Here is a 20,823-nt window from a genome sequence, read left to right on the forward strand (position 1 = left end):
TAATTTTTATATTAGAATTGTTCGAATATAATCTTATTCTTAATTTGATAATAAAGCAAATATTAAAGATTATGATCTTACTTTTTAATATAGTAAGACATATAATAGACGCAAGGTGCAACCGTGAATCTGTTGAAACCATTCGGACTCTATTATAGTATAATTCGTACATTGTACGTACGAATAATGAAGACGCCTTTCAACAGCAACCGACCAAATGAAACCGTCGATTGAAAGTAATTATCAAATGATCCCGATGCGGAATGATATAGAAAGTTCATTGTACAGGAACCTTTTATCATCTAACAGGCCAATCGACCTAATAACGTGACTCGAATAACCAATTGATAATCGTAATATACGTTATTTATTTGTCAACTGTTACGTATTATATAGAGAGAAACATTGTTATAAATTTACATGTAAATTTATGTTTCCTTCTTTCTTTTAAATTAATAATTTGGTAGATTGTTAAAAGGCGTCGTGGTATATTCTCTATCTCGTTGACACATATAGCGAATGTTTTTGATGCATCCTAGTTGAAATCGAATTACAATGTGTCGTGATCCATCTTAATAGAACAATTCGCGATGCGACCTATTTACATTGTCTTGACTCAAGTACATGCAGCTGCACTAAACCGCAATTTCTATTGTTGCTTACACATCGAAGGATATCATAGTAACTGAAAAAACAAAAGAAAATGTTGCAAAAGAAAAAATATAACATATTAATGGCTAATTACAAACAGAATTATTTATTGCGAGTTTTAAACTTTTGAAGAAAGAAAGAATTCGATAATAGTAATCGATCAACGAAATTTTAAGGCTTTCTTCTTTAATAACGGACACTTTCTTTACAAAAAAAGCTTATTTTTCTATATGGTAATTGAATAATTATACTAAATAACGTGCCTTAATAAGTACCAATACTTGGATAAATTTTCATGGATGCATGAAACACGATGATATCGGTCGTGGTGCAGTAATTGTTATGTAACACCGGTAGAAATTGACACTCAACTCGTGTATGCATGAATACGTGACTGTGTCGACGCATGAACGACTGGCTATGCAAATTTAACTGCAGGAAGATCCGTTTGTTAAATGTTCCGAAGGTCTTACGTTAACCTACGTAAATTTTGTAACCTCCATGGCATGAATATCTAGAAAAGATGCAACTTTCGTGTAACAATTCTAATTTCAAATTAAAGTAATAAATATTTATTTTTCTGATTGTTATACTATGTATAGTTTATGTTTATTTATTTTGAATCCGTCTTTTTTTACTTACCTTATATTAAAACTCAAAATGATGAATTTTTCTAAAATAATTGCCTTTGACATAATTTAAAATTTTTAATTCGAAATTATGTATAAAATCTACCTGTAGATGTCACTGTAGTTTAGTACCGAGCCTCATAAAATAAGAAATCATTAACATATTTGCTAAAAGCATTAAAAAATTTGGAAAAATTTATAATACTTCAATTATTGCTTAATGCTAAAAAAAATCATCACAATAATTTCAACCTACTAGTTAGTTAAGCCAAATAGTTCTTGAGAGAATTCTGTATTCCATTGCATTTTCAAGAAACGCTCGCTAGGGGAAATCTATTGAGTCAAAAAGTATTATGATGAAAGAGAAGAAAAGGTCTCATTTTATGAGACAGACAGAGTTATGTATATGTATAAGTTGAGCAGTTTTAGCGTATTTATACAATTAGTGCAGTCACTGGCTGTAACAAATGCACGTGGGTGACGACCAGTTAAGCGGGATAAGTCAAATGTTTTTCCAGGGATATGTCAATAAAACAGTAAATCACAGCATGGAATTTGTAGGTGAGTACTAAATTAGGTGGGGGTAGTTATAAAATTCCGGCCGCCCTACGTTAATGTTAATTTTCGCCAAAGTTCATCTACATTATGGGTTAATACTTTAATTACAGCCAGCAACGGTATCCACACTCAGAAAATAGAAACAAATTTACAAATCTTCAAATGAGAAACATTTGAGTACTCATCTGTGCGAGCCAGTCAGGTGATGGAAACAATATAGTGTCAAAGTAACCTGTTAAATATGCTCAAAATGCTTAAGTTTACATACGTATAATTTTTGAATTGCTTGATTGCTAAAATTAAGACTTCCATTTTCAGATTCTGCGCATTGAAAACTATTAAATAGCAATAAAAAAAGCAATCATTCTGTGTCCACTAAGGCTAACTTTAACATTTAATTTTGAACGTTAACCTTACACACATTTGTACACGAATAATTTTATTCTAATATTTCGAGAATATTATTTTAACAATTTCGCAAAGATGGAGAACTGGATAAACGAAAATTTATCAAAAATTTTAGATTTTCCAGTACCAAAGGAGATGGCCGAGTAAGAAAATTATAACAAAATATAGTGATATTCACTTGATGTGAATAATGATAATATTGACATATTTTTTCAGATTCCTAATGAAAATAGAAAACGAAAGGGATTTGGATGATTACTTGCAATCTTTTTTAGATTATACTAATGGAAAGCACAGACAATTTATTTCAGACTTCAAAAAACGACAAGGTTTATATTCTTATCATTCATGTAAATTATTGAATTATTGAATGCCTTTATCATTTCGGAACATTATTTCAGCTTCAAGCAAAGATCAAGCCAAATATAAGAAAGAAAATGATATGAATAATGGAAAGAAAAAGCAAAATGAAAAAAAGAAAGGAAAAGTGAAAGGAAAAGAGACCAAAGAAAATAAACAGGTATATGTCAACAATATTGTTTGAAATTTTTATTTCAGATTTATAATGCTACAGTAATACTACATGTTATTTATTTAGGTGCAAGAAACTATAAAAGTAGATAAAGTGGAAAGAAAGAAAACTAAATTTGTCAATATATATTCTCAAGATGGCAATGAGAGAGAAATTTTATTAAAAGGTATTTTATTCATTAAGAAATTATTAACTATTAAGGGACTATAATATAGAAATTGACATAAAAATATTTTATTAGGTAGATACAAGTGTAATTGCGAAGCAAAGAGACATGCATTGATTAGTAACTGCCTCAATTGTGGTAGAATAGTCTGTGCTCAAGAAGGAGCTGGTCCTTGCTTTTTCTGCGAAGAACTTGTATGTTCTGAGAAAGAGCTAACTATTCTTTCTAGTAATACTAAACAAGCTGATCAGTTATACAATAAATTGATGAACCAAAAAGCTAACAAAAATCTGGAAGAATCAATAAAACAAAGAGATAGACTTCTCGAATATGATCGTGATGGGTATGCATTACATGTAATCTTGTATAATTTTTTCATGCAAGAATAAGGATATAGCTGTACTAATTTACAGAATACAATGCACGAAAGTAATTGATGATGAATGTGACTATTATCAATCAAACAATACATGGTTAACAGAAAAGCAACGAGAAAAGTTACAGAAGTTGGAAGAAGAAATGCATGAAAGGAAGCATATGTCTCATTTAAAGAGAAAAATCTACGCAACTATTGATTTCACAGGAAGAGAGATAATTGAAGAGAAACAAACTGAGGATTTTGAAGAATTCAATGAAGAACATTTGCAAGATATATCTGAATCATTTAGTGGAATAGAAAATAGTAATAGTTGCCCAAATATAGAATTTACTCGCCCCAAGGTAAAAATATTGTTTTAACAAATAATTAAATATATTCATATCGTTATTATATGAAAGAAACATAATGTTGAATTCTAATTGTACAGTATGTGAAATCACATGAATTGGAATTGCGAACATCAAAAATGAACATTTCTTCTAACATACGAAATATTATTCAAGACAAAGAGTATTTAGAAATGTCTGATCTTGGCTTATGTTTGAGCATGCACCAACCTTATGCATCTTTATTAGTGGCTGGAATAAAAGTGTAAGTTTATAATATTTTAAACAGATTAATTCCAATATGAATATTTATATAAGAAAATTATATAATTTTATAAGAATACCTAACGCTTTATTACTATTATAGTCATGAAGGTCGTACATGGTACTCATCACATAGAGGAAGATTATGGATTGCTGCAGCATCTAAAATACCAACTAAGGAGGAAATTTCAACTGTAGAACAATATTACCGTGTTTTAAAAAATGGTTAGTATAAATTAGATTTATGAGTAAAAAGTAAAATTTCATCTTAATTATATTGTAGTTTACACATTATCACAAATTGCATTGATGTTTTACAGAAAAAATAATGTTTCCTGAAGTTTATTCAACTGGTTGTCTATTAGGATGTGTAACAGTTACTGATGTTTTACCACAAGAGGAATATAGGAAATCTTACCCAGATGGAGAAAGTGATAGTCCTTATGTTTTTATATGCGAAAATTTTGTTGCATTGCCAATTAAATTTCCGATACAAGGAAAGCATAAAATTTGTAAGTATTTCTTCATTTTTAGTGGTGCACTTTTTATTAAAAATAATTCTTATGATCCTTATTATAATTTATAGATAAATTAGACCAGAAAATCCATCATGCTGCTTTAAAGATGCTAGATAAATGTACAAAAAATATAAGTTAAATATACAATAAGTTAAATATACAAAGTAGTATATTTGTTATTGTTCCAGATGTAGCTTTTTTTTAAAGAATTCCTCTGGTTCACTACTTTTGCACTTTGCATCCAACCTCAATCTTTTTATTATTACGTTATTTCTTCTTTCTCTTCTTCTATACCTTCAGAACCTTTTTTACTTTATTTATCATTTTTATTTCTCTTTTTCTTATTTCTCCTCTCTTCTCATCGAAAGTTACCTCAATTTTCTTCTACATTTCTACTAGCCTTTGCTTCATTCTATATCTATTATTGTTAAAAACAAGCAGTGCATTATTCATATTTGTTTTAATATTAAGTTTATATGTATATAATATGAATATTACATAACTTTAATATTTTAGTACTAAAAAATAAAGTACATATTTTGCATAATCTATATTAAATATTATTTATTATCTGTACATAATATAATATATTACAATGTATACACATAGCTTGCAATATATTACAATAACTATTACAAGACATACATATATCCTTTTTACATTAACTGTTTATTTTATTATTCACTTATTCCTTTTACGTGCATTCAATGAAAAAATATTAGCCGTTTTCTCTTATTTCCGTTAAAATATCAGACTTTAGTAAACGTTAAAAGTAGATTTCAGTAAAGTTATTTTTACATTTAAACAGTTTATATATTTGAAGTACAAAGAGAACATTTTTTATCGAAACATGACGTTATAAAGTTTATTGTTCTGTTATAAATTTTGGAATTCATAGTAAAAATATTTTGAAGATAATAGCAAGGAATTTCTCTTTTATAAATCCTGGCAAAGCGTTTATAATTAAAAATAAGAAACTTACAAATTAAATGATTAAAAGTTTTAAAACATCTATAATATCATCTTGCAATAATTACTATGTTAAGAAGACTCTAGAATATGTAATTTATCTTTTGTAACAATTTCAACAAATTAAAAGTATCGAAAACAAAACTTTGTACTTACAAACTAATCCAAAGTTAAATAAAGCTATAACAACATATTATATGCAATGAAAGAGCACTCAAATTATCATAAATAGATTGATATGTAAAGACTATAATATGTATGGCTTAAACTAAATTTGTATTGTTTCAAATAAGGTACAAATAAAATTAAAAAAAAAATGTATATTTAATATTACATATTTTATGAATAGCATTGCAGCATTGGGAATGTATAAATAAATATCAAACTACGAAAAACAAATTTCAGTATAAAATTAACAATTGCACAATACGATTTTTAAATTGAAGTAATCAAAACGTATCAACAAGATATATAAATTCAAATTACATGTTTATTAATCTGTATACTGTGCGATCTATCAATTATCATTTAATTTGCATTTGTTTTCTAAAGGTACACAAATATCATAATTTGACAACAATATTGTCCAGTTAAAACAAAAGGTGATGTAAACAATAAATAACATTACCATTATAAAATGGAAGATGTTATTAATATTTTTCCTTTTCTCAATTCAGATAATACAACAACATGCAATATCTCTAATTGCTTCACAATCAAAAAATAACTTTTACAATTAGGTTTAATAATATTCTTAATTTTGTGATATTAATTTAAATAAAAATTAATAAAGAAAAACAATGCATTATATATAAAATATAATTTGATGTCGTATATATCTGTGTGTGTACATATGTATTGTACAATACACGTTAATATTTCTTTTTTAAATAACAATCCAATATATTCAACAGATAATTTTTTTGTTAAAATACGAGTTTTCTCTATGGATATAATATATACGTATACGCTATAGAATAAATAGTTTTTACTTGATTTTAATAGTTTTTACTACACAAATTGATAATAATTTTTTACTAGATTAATTTTTAATATCAAAAATCAAGTCAAATGTATACATAAATAGATTTTTAATAAAAGTGATTTAATCAAATAGATAAAATTTTATAAAATAAAGTCATATATTAAAATAAAACGAATAAAAGAAATAATTTTATACAGCAAATAAAGGAAAGTCCAGAAAAGCAAATTTTGTTTAATTTAAATTAACAGAAAATAATATCCACACACAAATTAATGATAGGCCACCAGTGTATGTACTATCGTAATACTAATGTACCCATATCACAAATCTATTCAAACAAGTTTAAATAAATAATTTCATATTTCTCCCCTCCCATGTTATACGCGCTTTATGAAATTCTAAATTCGATTAATATAATAATACCCTTTAAAATTTGTTCTCTAAATAAAGCAATCAAGAAAAATTGTTACTACTTATATCAGCTATTTTCAGCATTATAAGTACTAACATCTTTTTCAAACATTTCAAATATTCTTCTTAGAACAATATCGAGCATCCAGGAAATGTATACTTACCACTTCCTTTTTTTAAATTTCAGACACATGGAAAACAATGGAATATGATATTTGTTTCGAACAGTTAAATATCTAAATATAAGTAGGTGAATCTTTTAAACTGATACCACAAGCATCACAGACCGAGACATTTTTCTCGTTTACTAATGTACATCGTGGGCATTCTTTTCCACCACTTGCTAATGGTTTATCCTCGTTTCCTTTATGCCTAGACTTTCCACACATCTCACAAATTTCCTTTGATGAACAATTAAGATAGGTGCAAGTAGCACAATTCCAATTCACAGCTTTGTCTTCTGTTTCATTTCCTTTTTCCGAGTGAGAAAGCTCTAAGTTCTTCAACGTATCCGCGATTTTTACAATTTGATCCGCCGATCGATGTGAACGTTGAATTGGAAGCGTCTGACTACCATGTCTTTTTTCATTACTATGAGGAGATGATTGACTTTCTGAAGATGCATCGTGATATCTATTCGAGTCCATTAAATCGAAGGAAGAAGACTTCTTTTTGAAGGGTAATGTATCGTGATGATGATGTCGACCATTTGTCATAGACGAATCGATGTCATTCACATCGGTTCTTCCACTCCTCCTTTTTTCAGAGCGATGTATACTATGTTTCTCATCGTTATCATTTTGTTTAAAAGATTTTTGTTTACTCAATCGGGACTCGCATTCCCGTTTGTGTAAAATATCTTCTCGATTACCAAGATCTTTAGAATAGCCTAAACTTTCTAAATTCCTATACACAAAGTCCCAAGAGTCATAATTGTTCCTTTCACCGACCGATTTTGCAGATTTTCTATCGATTTTTCCGTAATCATAATGGTTTCCATCACTAGATTGTCTTCTATAAAAATCTACTTCCTCCAAATCTGATATTCTATGAGATATCTTTCGATTATGTAATTTATCATAATTTGCAACTGAAACCGGCATATCAACTTCAATTAGTCTACCCGTTGGTACTCTTGTATATCCTGGCATTGTAGTATAATACGGATTGACTCCACTCATATATTTATTACCATGTGGTAAACATCCATAGGCACTACATCGATTTCCAAAACTGTGATCTACTGGTTGGAAATATTTGTAAGTTCCAGGTATTGAATTTGTATCTTCGATATACCTGTATTCTGAATGACAAGCAGGCATTGATGTATTGTAACTGGGAGGCATAATGTGATAAGGAATTGATGGTGATACCGCATCCACACATGTAGTTTGCGGATAATGATAATCCCTATAATTCTCCGCTTTTGTTCGAGTTTGATGCATTTTCTCAAGAAAACGATAGTTCAATGCTCTGATTGCTTGTTCTGGTGTACCAACATGATTTTCCCGAAATTCTAATACTTCTAACCACGAGATACTATAATTCTGTGAAACATTCTCCCATATTTGCTTCAAGATCTACGTTTGAAATTGTATCTCTTTTATTTAAGTGTATCTTTATAGAAAAAGTACTATAAAAGTATCATAATAAATATTCTTACCTGACATTCAACAAAAGCAACTATTGCATCTCTGCTTACACAAGATACTTTATCAGGGTCAATAGGACCCTCCAAAGTAAGCACTCCTAACCCTGTATGTTTGTATCCCATTTGTTCAAACATTAATTCTGCTCCTATTAAATTTGCTTCTACTTCATGCTTATAATATCCACTATAAGTCTAATATAAAGAAAAGATTAATTAATTGAATATTTTTATAGCTTGAAAAAAGCAATGTAAAAGATTACAAAAATATTAACCTTTAATGTTCTATATTCTCTTCTCCAAGGCTGAGCCAAAAGATTTGCAGCATATAAAGAAATAGCACTCCAGGCAGTTGCAGCTCTATATCCACTAAAATCTTGCAATGTGGCTGCTGATCTGTGTAATATATCTGCGGTTTCTTGAAATACATATTTATTTTCATTTGGAACAAGGCAAAGATTCTCTTTAATAAAACCTAAAATACAGAAAATTGTTAAATATTAAGCATTCAATATTGTTACATATTTATTATATATTTACCTTCAAGTTTATGACGCTGTTGTAATTTTAAAGGACTATCGTCTGTTTGTAGATAAACCAAATGGCTTTGCTCTAATTTCATGCTAATTTCTTGCAATCTATCCTTGCCTCTTATTATTAAGTCATTTGCCATTTTTATCACTGCAACAATATACATTTCTGGTCACTTGTATTTTCTATATGTCTAAAATTGTCCAAGTTATTTCACAGAAACAAAACATTTAGAAAAAAAACAGTATTTACATGTTTAATGTAGGATACTTAAAAATTTGAATAGTTAAATAGTAATATTATTCAAAATGAAACACAAATAAAATATCAGTGAAAAACAGAAACGAGCTTAAAGATGTCATTCAGAAATAAACATCTTTCACACCTATTACAAAACCGTCTAGAAATGCAGTTTTAGATCAAATTCTTGATTCAAACTATGGCTAGCTCCAACCTAAAAATAAATCCTATATTTAGAAGCACCGCTACAGTGTTTACTCCAGGAGCTACCATAATATATTCTCTATTTGGAAAATGCTCCATCTCATGTAGAAACGTTCATCGAGCTTTTCATTATATATCAAAAACATATTATTCCACTTCATAAACAATAAATATTTTTCTTTACAACTTTTTTCTTGGTTATGTTCAAGTTACATCAAGAGCATGAAACAAACATATGCTAGAAAGATAGTCGTCGATACAAAAGCTGCGTATAGAGTTATCACATAGTTATCACCACGATTCATGTTCATTTCGGACAGCTATAGTTGATCTCACAGATGACAAAGTCATAGTTAATGTTATTGTTTACATTAAATTTACATCCAAATTTTTTTATACTATAATTTAGTGGATAATTATAATAACAATAAAAAACACAAAAAATGATGACAGATATGGAAGAGGCAGAAGCAAGAGAACTTCAATTACAAATTGAGAAACGCGATAGGTAACTTTCTGCGTTTCACATTATTTATTTATTTTACAATTGTTTGTAAACATAGTCACACTTTACAATTACATATAAAATTCATTTATTTATAATTGTACACAACTATGAGTATCGATAATATACATCACATTTTCCCAAAATTTTATAGTAAAGAAGTTGAATTCGACTTCAAAGTAGCTGTGAAGAAATTAGCAGAAGGATTTTTAAATCAATATCAAGAACAGTGGGAACAAACTGAGAAAAAACTTGATGAAGTAAAGTAAGTAGAAGTAAAAAATATAAATATTTCCTGATTTTATGTTTCTTGCTATTTTTGTTTAGAAATAAGCAAGAGACTTTGCTCGATCAGATGCAAACTGAGAACAAAAAACTTCAAAATGTTTTTGATGATGTCAAGCTAAATGAAACGGCAAGTATATTGATATTGAAATATAAATTTCATTTTACAGAAATTTTTGATATGAAAGAATGGCCTAAAACATAAAATATATAAGAGAAATATGTATTATAGTTTCAGATGATTAAAGTTAGTCAAGGTAAATTAATATCAATGAAAAAAGAAATGGTTTCCATTCATGAGAGGACATTCAGATTAAAAGTGAGTTATAATATTTATGTACTATACATATATATTTCTAATTTACTATTATTTATGTAATGTACACATTATATTTGTGTAGAAACGAGCGTCAAGGTTGCAGCAGATAATACAGAAGGAGGCCTTAAATAGAGAGCAACAACGAGAGCAAGAACTTCGTCGGGAACAAGAATTAATTGGTAAACCAGCGATAAGTTAAGAAAAACCATTATCTAGAGAGATAATTAATATCAGCAAAGACACATAAACATATAAGAACAGATTGTACTTATACACACATCATGCTAAAATGTGTGTCTAAACTTAGTCATTGATTTTATTGTGTAATATAACTTATACATACATATTTTTATACATTACCAAACAATTTCCCATTGTCCATTAGAGTCACATTTCTCAGTACCTTTACATAAATAATTAAATGTTGTTCTAGTAGGAAAACCAATGATTTCCCTATCTTCTTGTATTCTAAATGTGTATGTCGATTCATATGTTCCTATAAAATATCTACAAAAGGATGCAAATAATACATTATTCCTATTCATAATATAAAACATGAGATATATTATTGTTAATTCTTACCTAGCGTGGGAACTAATTATTTGGTCAATAATTGCAACTCCGCCGTCTTTAAATTTACTTAATACGTAATCTGATGAAATAAATCTAAGAACTGTATAATTAGATAGGTACTGTTTGAGTTCACTGAATTCTAAACAAATTGATATGATTAATAGATATGCCCGTGTATCAATCTCTTAAGGAAGTTTCAGTATGATTTACCTTCTTGTGTTGCATCTGTTGCAACAAACAAAGATTTTAATTGGAGTTCATCTAATTTATTTTTTAACTGAGAAGCAGCAGACTGTATTGTTGGCACTGTTGAAGGGCGACCAATTAAAAAATCGCGTCTTCTTAAATGGACTGATAAATAAGGTCCTCCAACTGCATTCCTTATACCCTATAATTAGAAAAAGGTTGTATTTTATAATTTAAATCTTTTTATTAATTTAAGTGAAATTAGATACTTTTTCTTTAGTCCAGTCATCTGGTCGTTCAGTCTTATCATGCTCATTTGTTGAGTTAAGGAAAGTTTTTCTATATTCATTAGCAATATTATATAGTTCAGAATTATATCGCATACTACGTCTAGCTTTCCAATATTCTTTTGTACCATAAAAGTCATGTAATGCAATCTCCATGTGATCAAACATTATAGACCTATCATAATAATTAAATTAGTTGTAAAAGATATTGTACGTGACATTTTAGTATTGTTAAACAAATTTTATATTTTCTTACCTATAAACATTAGGTTTCAGATTTTGTTTAAGATCAGATGTCATACCATGAAATTTAATACACTTAACAACTTTAGAAGTTATATTATGATATCCCCAAAAATATCCAATATATTTTTCTGATTCTACTTTATGAAATTGTAATGATTTATCATCACATTCTATTATTTCATTTTTATCTTCAAATTTACCTGTCCTGAACATTTCTTCGTCGTTTTGTAAAATATATACAACATCAAGATGTGTTTCATTATTTTCCGAAGGATATTCTGAAAATGCAAATCTCTATTGATTATATTGTTCATAATAAATAAATGAAATTTTATACCTTGTAAAAACTGACATATTTCAATAACTGGTATATATTTTTGTAAACTTGAAATGTCAAAAAACAGACTCCAAGGCAATTGTGTTTGATATCCTATGTGTTTACTACGCCAATGATACAAATCACCTGTAAAAATAGAATAAAAATAAAATGATGCAAAAACTACTTGTACATTATAAAATTACCCCATGGTGGCAAAACTAATTGCCATTTAAAATCTTTTTCTTGCTTGATTAAATTTTTTATAAAAACTGCAACACGAATAAAAACGTCCCTTCTTAAGTTAAATCCTTCCGGAGGATTAACATCGTAGAGTATATAACTGAAAAATCATTATCTATGTAAAAAATATTAATTTTAAGGCGATATATATATATATATATATATACAATAAAGAAGTAAGCTCAGACCGATTTTGCGAGTAACGTGATTGAACGCTGCATTTATTGTTAGTTTCTCCATGTTCATCTGGTATATCACAAAATTCATTTGCAACGATATTTTGTGTAAAATTAATCAAAAGTAATATAAAATACAATACTCTTAAAAATAACAACATATTTTACATTTTAAGGTTATATTTTACATGTTACGATAGGTCAAGAACACTTCGAACATTTCCGGAGTAATATAAGAAATATTTTGTATTGTATAATGAGTTTTAATAAAATATATAATAAATAAATTTGTATTCAATTTTTATCCTTTTTCAAAAAAACATTTGCTTTCTAAAGAATGAGATTAAGGATAGTAAAAAAACAACAGCAATAACAACAACATTGTACAGCTTGATTTTTGTTATACACGAATTACAGACTTAAATCTCCCTTATTCCAAAATGGTTGTTGATGGGTAGATTACAATTTGCTAATTCAATTGATAATAATTATAATAATGATAATAATAATTATTATTTATCGTCTTATACAATATTTATAATTCATAGTTCAGTTAACATAGTTTCTGCCCCCTTATACAAGTAGGGCTGTTATGTTACATTTACTGTGACTCATTTCCCATACTTTTTCATTTATCCTATTAAAGTATACACTTAGCATATAAAAATTACAAGGACAATTTATATTGGTAATGGTAGTAGCTGTAGTTGTAGTAATAGTTATGATAGTGGTAGCAGTAATGGTAGTTGTAGTAATAGTAATAATTATAGTAGTAGCACTAGCAGCAGTAATGGTAGCAATAATAATATTATCATTATAATTATTTATGCGATAACTATGCTCTGTTATCGTCCCCATTTTCCATGATTTTTTTTTAGTACTTTTCACACGCGCGTATACTTGTATTATGAAATCTCAGATCCAATTCTTGGTTGCTTAAGACTCCAAGTGTACTGTGGGCACAGAAAGTTATCCACTGTCCCTGTCAAAATTTGTGCCTCGTTGTGATTCTTTTTAAATGTGTGCTGTTTTATAGTTTCTTGTCACATTCTGTTAGCAATGACATTAACTGGTAGTAGAATTCTTAGTCTGCAAACATTGGTACATATCATAATACTGAATTGTCATTATAATAAATATAACACGAAATTCATTTCTATTATACTAATTCCCCTCTTGTTTTGCATCTCCATATGAATTCTCTATTGTTAACATCACAGCTAAAAAGTTGCTTTATGTTAACAGGAAACACACTATTTTACATTCGATATAAGAAACGTGAAGTAGTACATGATATTTAAAACTTTTAAAAAGAAAAAAAGGGCAAATGGTTTATGCATTAATCGCACAGTGCACTCATTCAGATATATGGTATTATTTGAATAGTCCATCACTTTTTTCACACGCACACTTCATATTTGCCACAGTTTTATACATATATGTATATATACACACGTATATACATGTGCGTTTATGTATATATATGTATATTTATGTTTGAAATGATATTTAAATTTCTAGCAAACATTTTAAGTTTCATTATTTGCAATAATGAAATAACATAATGTCTAATATTTGTTTTCTATTTATTTTTCAAAAAAATTAAAAATATCTTAAAGAAATAAATAATCATGTAAAGTGATTTGTAAATGCTAGAAACAATATTCCTTTATACTTTTCAAGTATAAAATTATTCTGAATATAGAATATATAACTTAAGTAAATAAAAATTCCATGATAAACGAATAAGTACAAATTTCATAAAAAACTGATTTATAAGAACAATATAAAGTTTAACTAATCATTTTAGCGACCATCTTCTGATAATAATTAAAAAATTTATTTCTTTGTGCACTGTGTACCATACTATACATACATATATATAAAACACACACAAATATATGTATGTATAGTATTATACTACTTCACATTTAGAAATATTTCTGACGATTACCTGCTTACTAGCACAATTGAAAATTTTTATGCTGGCACAATTACCTGAGAGTCCAGGTAAAATAGTCAGATATAAATAAAAATCAGTATAATTACATATTGATGATTTATGCACTTGTACAGAATCATCGCATACAAGACAAACATTTTTAAATGATCTACAAATCTCTTGGGTTTTGATTTATCTTGTAGTTGATGCTTCTGACAAAAATGTTACATAAACCAAATATTTTCTATTCATTTAAAATGGGCCCAACCCATGCACTTGTTGCACACACAATTTTTTACTTTGATCGATTTCCTTTGCTCCTGAATAAATTTATTTGAAATATTTGTTGTATATTTATTACTGGGTTGGCAACTAAGTGATTGCGGATTTTGTCATTAGGAGGTATTGACAAAATCGGCAATCACTTAATTGCCAACCCAATATTATTCTTTCCAAATTACTGCAGCAATCTAATCTAAAAATTCCATCATATAGATATATTCCAACAAAATTTACTATAATATTCATTCAGAAGTAAAGTAATTGGATATTTAATAGCGATTTAACATTTGTTATTATTAGGATTGTAGTATATTTACCTGCATTGGGCTTTGCAATAAAATGTTAAAAAAATTACAGGGATGTTAATAAATAATTCGTATATACACAGGGAAAGATATATACACATACACACTCACACACGTACGCACGCGCTGACATATGTACAATAACTAGCATTAACACACACAAACATATGTCATACAAAAATCCAGAATAACGTTAAACTTGTTCTTCCGGCAGTTCGGCCGAATTGAGCATACAAAAAGAGTGTACGAAAGAAAAGATACATTGTGAAATAACACATAATACAGACTGTTACATCACAATATTACATATGTTTTACGTGCATGTTTTTACCATGTATTAGCATATATATTTCGTCTAAGAACCAAAAATGAATTATACAGAAGAACAATATTTCATTTAATGTAATTTCATTTTCTCTATACTTTTTACAATCTTGTGATATGTGTAAACTGATAATAAAGAAACTTAAATATTATAAGTGTCTTTCTTTAGGTATTGATAATTTGCTATACAACACATAAAGCTGTTACATTTAAACAAAACAGTTTGCTCAGCATTGCTGAAGACAATATTTAATATTCATTGTTTTGCTTCTTCATCAGCATGTACACTCTAAAAGGGTATAATACATATCCTTTTATGGGCATAAATTTGTACCGAATAGAAGAAATTCGAAAGCAAAACAAATCCTAAGTTTAAGCAGTTGTTCATTATTTTTTGGTAAAAACATTACGTATATAGTAGATGCTATTAGTTTTGCTTATTCAAGCTCTATTCGATACCGAGCAGTCGGAGGCTGGATTCAGGCGAAATTTTTTCGTATCTATGTATATATTTATAGTTAAATACATAGAAGGCGGCAAAGCTGCTACATATCGAGTCATGATTTACATATATGCGATTATGAATGTGGCTGCTTTTTGGAAGGTTTGCTTTTATTTCTTTTCCTTGGAATGTCCATTGACACTATTAACTAGCGTACATTAAAAATAAGTTCAGTCATTTACACATACTGCAGACACTTCCGAAAGGGAGAGACGGCCATTCTGTTTCACAAAGTGACTCAGTTTTGTATATCTATTCATTTGTACAAATTAGTTCTGTACAATCGTGTAGCATTACATTAGGATTAAAAAAGGGTATACATTGTAATACTATTGTAGAAATGTTTTACCTCAAATAAACTTTTCTACTAGTATTTTGGAGATTGTTCAGTGTAACTAAAATAACTAAACGCGTGTGCAGTTCCGAATTATTAATCGTTGTTTTTTTCTATATCCCGATAATCAGTTTTCTTTAATAACTAAATAATATAATTTGCATGTGCAAACGTTTTTACTACGACGAGTTATCTTTCAACACAATATCAACAAGAAGTTCGGACTTAACATCCCCCGAAAGGAATTAACCGACGATTAAAAATCATAGGACCAGTTATTAAAACATTTATATAAAAAAACAGGAGCGTACCACCTTGTCTCAGTATTGAGGTAGCGTAACGTTGCTTTGGCTTAGCGAGTCTTTCTGATTATCTAGAAATATTTCAACTGATCGGTGGTACTTAGAAAAGAAAAAGATTTCTACACGCTGAAGAATGAGACTGTACATTATGATCTTTACATGTAAGACATATTTTGATCTTCCTACTGCGTACATATATGTCAAGTGTCAACGTTACATTCTTGTACACACGTGTACGACTGTGCAATCATCGTACTGCATTGTAATTTCTTTGGTAGAAACTATTTGGTACGTATGCGCCCATTCGGAAGGTCGTGCAGAGCAATGAAGTTACAACGAATGAACAGCTCGCAGGGGGTAGTTCACAGGGAAACAAACATCAACAACGATTCCTCAAGTATCAACAACATTAACAACATCCCATTATAACTTATCATCATTATTGTGATCGTCTCTATCATGACCAGTTTTATCATTACAGTCACTGTCGTAATCTCAGTCTTTCGCCACACCTTCAGCCTGATAACATTTTGTAATGAGTAATTATAATTATCATCGCAATCATTGTCTTCAGCAACATCGTCATTACTGTTAAATAATATTTATGGCCATTGTTAGTGTATTTTTTTGCTGTTCTTGTTATGGCCATTTCTTCTTTATTTCATTTTTTCTTTCTTTTACCTCGTGACTTTTTATTATATTTATAACGCTCTTCATCTTCGTGAATTCTTTCTCACTATCGATCGAGTCTACTAATAGTCATTCCTGGAACTTTGAAACAAGATGTTAAGAAATACTTGCAAATGAACTATCGACATGAAATTCTTTTCTTTGAATGAATAAAAAATGCTAGAGAGCCGAATGAGACATGATTTCCTTATGATTAAACAAAATAAAGATAGTATAACGATATACGTGACTGATCGATAGAGTTCATTATCAATTAAAGTTACAAAGTTCCTTAATTTTATAACACCTACTAACTTTGCGTACATGTACTTATACATTGCGCGATTATTTTGGTATAAAATGTCCGTTCCTTAGTTCACGATAAATAAAAAGCAGTTCCTTTAAACACGTCCATGCAACCGGTTGTCTGATAATTTTCTAATTACGATAGTTGCTTCGGTGTAATTCTTTAATATATTACGTGTTTATATGTGATCTACAAACATTTAAAATTCATCGAAATAACAGAGGAGGACAAGTATTCCAGCGCTCCTTCTGTATGAAGTAATATGTGTGTGTGTGTATATATATATATACATATATATATATAATATATATATATGTATATATTGTTTTATATATATATGGCTTATTAGGTCACTGTCTTATAGATGCAGAAATATAGAATGCAGTCTTTTCCTTGTACATAAATAGTTTCCTCGAGAGCAATGGCACTAATATAATTTTGGGGATTTTTATTTTGTGCGGTATGTGGTATTATCAAAATAGACAGTTGTTTTATAACTATTTGTTACATAGTATAAGTACATAATATAGTATAAGAAATATGCAATTACGTCCTGAAAATGTTTACGAACTACCATGATATTCATTATTCCGAAAGCTACAAGTCTTGCTATTCTTAAGAAATCGAGGTGAAATTAGACAGAATTATTGTCGTAATTACCTATAACTGATTCTTTGGGCTTTCGAGGAAAAATATATTTCACGATTCCCTGACCGCTCACTACATTTCAGTATCTATATGAGAGTAATTGATTCAGAATTATTATTTTTTATCCGAAATCCGTAACAAGCGGTTTATGAAACATACGCGACATAAAAATTGATAAAACGTTTTAAATTTTCTCCTTGAACATACAATAAATCACCATTTTCTTTTAACAGATTATGTCCGATCGTGTTTTCATATCACCGCGTGTTACAGCTCTTAACAGTATGAAGATACCCTTAGAATGATACTTAAAGCTCTTACAACTTTTACAACACACTTGCATACAGAGAGTAGTAATAGCTGGGGTTTTGGACTAGACGTGATGTGGTTGAAGATGAGGCAGCCTGCTAGACGAGTTGGATCAGGATTTCATACTATTCGCTTCATCGAGTCGCCTTTCTGTTCCTACTGTTAATAAATTTGCGAACTCCATCTCTAACAGCTGCCGAGCCTGTTGAAGTACAGAAAAATGGTAAAAATAGTAAAGATAGTAAAGATTATATATAATTCTTAATCTCTGATAACTATATAGCAATACATTAAACTAAAACCCACTTGTGTGTTTTGCGTTGGAATTTGCAAAGCTAGAGCAAAACTATTCGCGTCGAAACTTTCATCGAGGGCTATAAGAGCTCCATGTACCCCAGATTCTAAGAGGTTGTTACCGTATTCCTAAAAATACGAAATTGTGTTTTATCATCATTAAAGTATGAATGATTTATAAAATGGAAAGCAGTAAAATGAAGTTACTTTCAGGCCGATAGATTGCACCCATCTTATAACACGATCATTACTCCATACAAGAACATCGACGTTCGCACCTTCCGCCATTCGTCTCCTTTCTTCTAATTGTTGCCTATCATAATTTAATCGCTTTAAACACGAAATGCCATATTGCAAGCTTGTTCTGTAAAAATAAATAAAATTCGGATCAGATCAAGGGATCTAAAAATCACTATTAAACATGAATTTTTGTTTTTAATGATTTATCACCTGTGAAAACTATCAACCATTCTAAGTTGACCACGAAGGTCCTTTTTGGTAAGGTGATCCAACATTCTAGCATCAACAAGGCACTCCATGAAAGTGGACCGATACTGTGGCAAACCAAGACTTGGAAGCCAAACATTACCAATCCATTCGTGGTTCATATCTCCAAATGCTAAGGTTGTGCGAGAAGTTTTTGGTGCTGATGGACTTGTAAGAGACACCATTTCTTGAATAGCTAACCGTAGTTTCAATCGATGTAGAGGATTACTAAGAATAAAAGTTATTACATTAAATGTTAGTGATTTTATATTGTATGGAACTCCATCATGCTTGTCATCCAAAATGTGCAGAATGTGTTAAATAACTTAATTTCGTACCTTATACCAATTTCACGTTGAATTTCGGTATCACTAAGAGCACTCATTATGGCACCACTTTTGACATTTGCCCGGCAAGCTGCAACATACCAAGTTGGCATGCCCACCCAAAGCTCAAGCCAAGCTACTACAGTTGGTCCATTCCATAGAGCAAAAGGTGTTCCAGCTTTCATTGCCTCCGCCAGAAGTTCGTGTCGTGAGGAATCTAACATACTTCCAAACATACTTGGACTGAAAGAAAATTAGTGCTATAACAATTATATTCATTAATTATTTAAATTATGAATATATTTTTAGTTACATATATGTACCTTTTCTTTTTTCTACGATCAAAATCGCTTTTACTGCCCATAGTGCCAGCAACAGAAACATTATCTCCATAATCAGGATCTGCAGGTGTATTTGCTCCTCCCATACCTGGTATATCTCCAGGCATTGGTGTATCTTTCCCCTTGATCTGTAACCAAAGTTCTCTCTCTGATTTTTCTCATTTTTCTTATTTAGTTATTATCTTACATAATTAAAATCTGCATTACCTTTTCTTTCTTGCTGAAAAATCTACCAAGACTGCTCTTAATGCCTTTCTTCTTTTGAGCTGCAGCTACTGCTGCTGCGGTTGCTGGACTCATGGTAGATTGCATGTGCAAATGCGAACTAGACAATTGTCCAATTGGCAATCCAACACCAGACAAGTTGTTCTTATGCAAACTGTCCTGGCTGCTATGACGTGAGGACAATGGGGAAGGGGGAGTCCCAGAATTGAGTGCGCCGTTGTTATGTTGCCCATGCCTGCTGCATGGAGCGCTAATCTAGTTTCTATTTCTACTCTAAATAATGCATTCTAGCCCACAAACTATCAGACTTATATCTTTTTTTCTATGCTGTATATACCTTCTATATCATTTTTGTGATCTGAATTTATTCAAATTATTTTCAGATCTTTTTCAAGATACATCATCACACTAGACAATTAAACAACCAAATTAATAACAGGATTCTCTAAACCATCTGTACTCTCCAATATTTAAAGCATAAAGAGATCAATGTTTTAAATTACGTGAGATAAGATATGATCAGGGAACTTACCGAGCCAAGTGAATTGCATTACTTAAAAGACTTTTAGCAGTGATATATGATTGTGCTTATACATGATAGTACATGAGCATAAGCACAAATACTATTTAGCTTCGAATAATATATATGATATGATTTTTTATTCCAAATTG

The 20,823-nt window shown here is 29.5% G+C and overlaps 5 protein-coding genes and 1 long non-coding RNA gene across 24 annotated transcripts in view; 2 read left to right on the forward strand and 4 right to left on the reverse strand.

Annotated features, from left to right (window-relative positions):
• Window positions 1–833: 833 nt before the first annotated feature.
• LOC117152114 lies at window positions 834–1,730 on the reverse strand. Its single transcript, XR_004462372.1, has 3 exons — window positions 1,537–1,730; window positions 1,294–1,448; window positions 834–1,165 (listed from the first exon to the last, which is right to left on the reverse strand). It is a non-coding gene; the product is annotated as an uncharacterized LOC117152114 (long non-coding RNA).
• A 117-nt stretch (window positions 1,731–1,847) lies between these two features.
• LOC100748074 (activating signal cointegrator 1) lies at window positions 1,848–4,618 on the forward strand. The gene is made up of 10 exons (XM_012389202.3): window positions 1,848–2,389; window positions 2,463–2,575; window positions 2,648–2,766; window positions 2,845–2,944; window positions 3,020–3,287; window positions 3,358–3,664; window positions 3,751–3,914; window positions 4,017–4,138; window positions 4,234–4,425; window positions 4,500–4,618. The coding sequence occupies exons 1-10, from the start codon at window positions 2,322–2,324 to the stop codon at window positions 4,568–4,570; spliced, it is 1,524 nt and encodes a 507-aa protein (XP_012244625.1). The 5' UTR covers window positions 1,848–2,321; the 3' UTR covers window positions 4,571–4,618.
• Window positions 4,619–6,974: 2,356 nt separating this feature from the next.
• Window positions 6,975–9,639, reverse strand: LOC100748195. Of its 3 annotated transcripts, none has more exons than XM_003485158.4 (5): window positions 9,361–9,637; window positions 8,985–9,125; window positions 8,720–8,919; window positions 8,460–8,639; window positions 6,975–8,376 (listed from the first exon to the last, which is right to left on the reverse strand). In XM_003485158.4, the coding sequence occupies exons 2-5, from the start codon at window positions 9,115–9,117 to the stop codon at window positions 7,033–7,035; spliced, it is 1,857 nt and encodes a 618-aa protein (XP_003485206.1). In that variant the 5' UTR covers window positions 9,118–9,125; window positions 9,361–9,637; the 3' UTR covers window positions 6,975–7,032. The 3 variants fall into 3 exon arrangements, with proteins under 3 accessions (XP_003485206.1, XP_012244491.1, XP_012244480.1); XM_012389068.3 differs by having other exon boundaries at window positions 7,033–8,376; window positions 9,430–9,639; XM_012389057.3 differs by having other exon boundaries at window positions 7,033–8,376; window positions 9,228–9,364.
• Window positions 9,640–9,700: 61 nt separating this feature from the next.
• LOC100748438 (biogenesis of lysosome-related organelles complex 1 subunit 6) lies at window positions 9,701–11,082 on the forward strand. Its single transcript, XM_003485160.4, has 5 exons — window positions 9,701–9,927; window positions 10,079–10,189; window positions 10,252–10,339; window positions 10,442–10,528; window positions 10,611–11,082. Exons 1-5 carry the CDS (start codon window positions 9,863–9,865, stop codon window positions 10,725–10,727), a joined length of 468 nt encoding a protein of 155 aa, XP_003485208.1. The 5' UTR covers window positions 9,701–9,862; the 3' UTR covers window positions 10,728–11,082.
• Window positions 10,779–12,867, reverse strand: LOC100743332 (GDP-fucose protein O-fucosyltransferase 2). Its single transcript, XM_012389082.3, has 8 exons — window positions 12,568–12,867; window positions 12,343–12,479; window positions 12,158–12,283; window positions 11,831–12,098; window positions 11,557–11,749; window positions 11,312–11,489; window positions 11,111–11,240; window positions 10,779–11,035 (listed from the first exon to the last, which is right to left on the reverse strand). Exons 1-8 carry the CDS (start codon window positions 12,714–12,716, stop codon window positions 10,885–10,887), a joined length of 1,332 nt encoding a protein of 443 aa, XP_012244505.1. The 5' UTR covers window positions 12,717–12,867; the 3' UTR covers window positions 10,779–10,884.
• Window positions 12,868–13,040: 173 nt separating this feature from the next.
• The window catches only part of LOC100748557 (liprin-alpha-1), a 42,408-nt gene continuing 34,625 nt past the window's right edge, over window positions 13,041–20,823 (reverse strand). For 10 of the 17 annotated variants that reach the window (XM_033322168.1, XM_033322166.1, XM_033322154.1 and 7 more), the window contains 7 exons: window positions 20,134–20,389; window positions 19,909–20,054; window positions 19,598–19,828; window positions 19,224–19,487; window positions 18,981–19,137; window positions 18,786–18,902; window positions 13,041–18,681 (listed from right to left, as the gene is read on the reverse strand). In XM_033322168.1, the coding sequence (XP_033178059.1) occupies window positions 18,592–18,681; window positions 18,786–18,902; window positions 18,981–19,137; window positions 19,224–19,487; window positions 19,598–19,828; window positions 19,909–20,054; window positions 20,134–20,389 (1,261 nt within the window). In that variant the 3' untranslated portion in view covers window positions 13,041–18,591. The remainder of the gene's footprint in view (window positions 18,682–18,785; window positions 18,903–18,980; window positions 19,138–19,223; window positions 19,488–19,597; window positions 19,829–19,908; window positions 20,055–20,133; window positions 20,390–20,823) is intronic. The other 7 variants (XM_033322163.1, XM_033322153.1, XM_033322159.1 and 4 more) reach the window with 3 other exon arrangements.

This window comes from Bombus impatiens, unplaced genomic scaffold (genome assembly GCF_000188095.3).
Source record: "Bombus impatiens unplaced genomic scaffold, BIMP_2.2 scf_0036, whole genome shotgun sequence".
Classification (NCBI taxonomy): domain Eukaryota; kingdom Metazoa; phylum Arthropoda; class Insecta; order Hymenoptera; family Apidae; genus Bombus; species Bombus impatiens.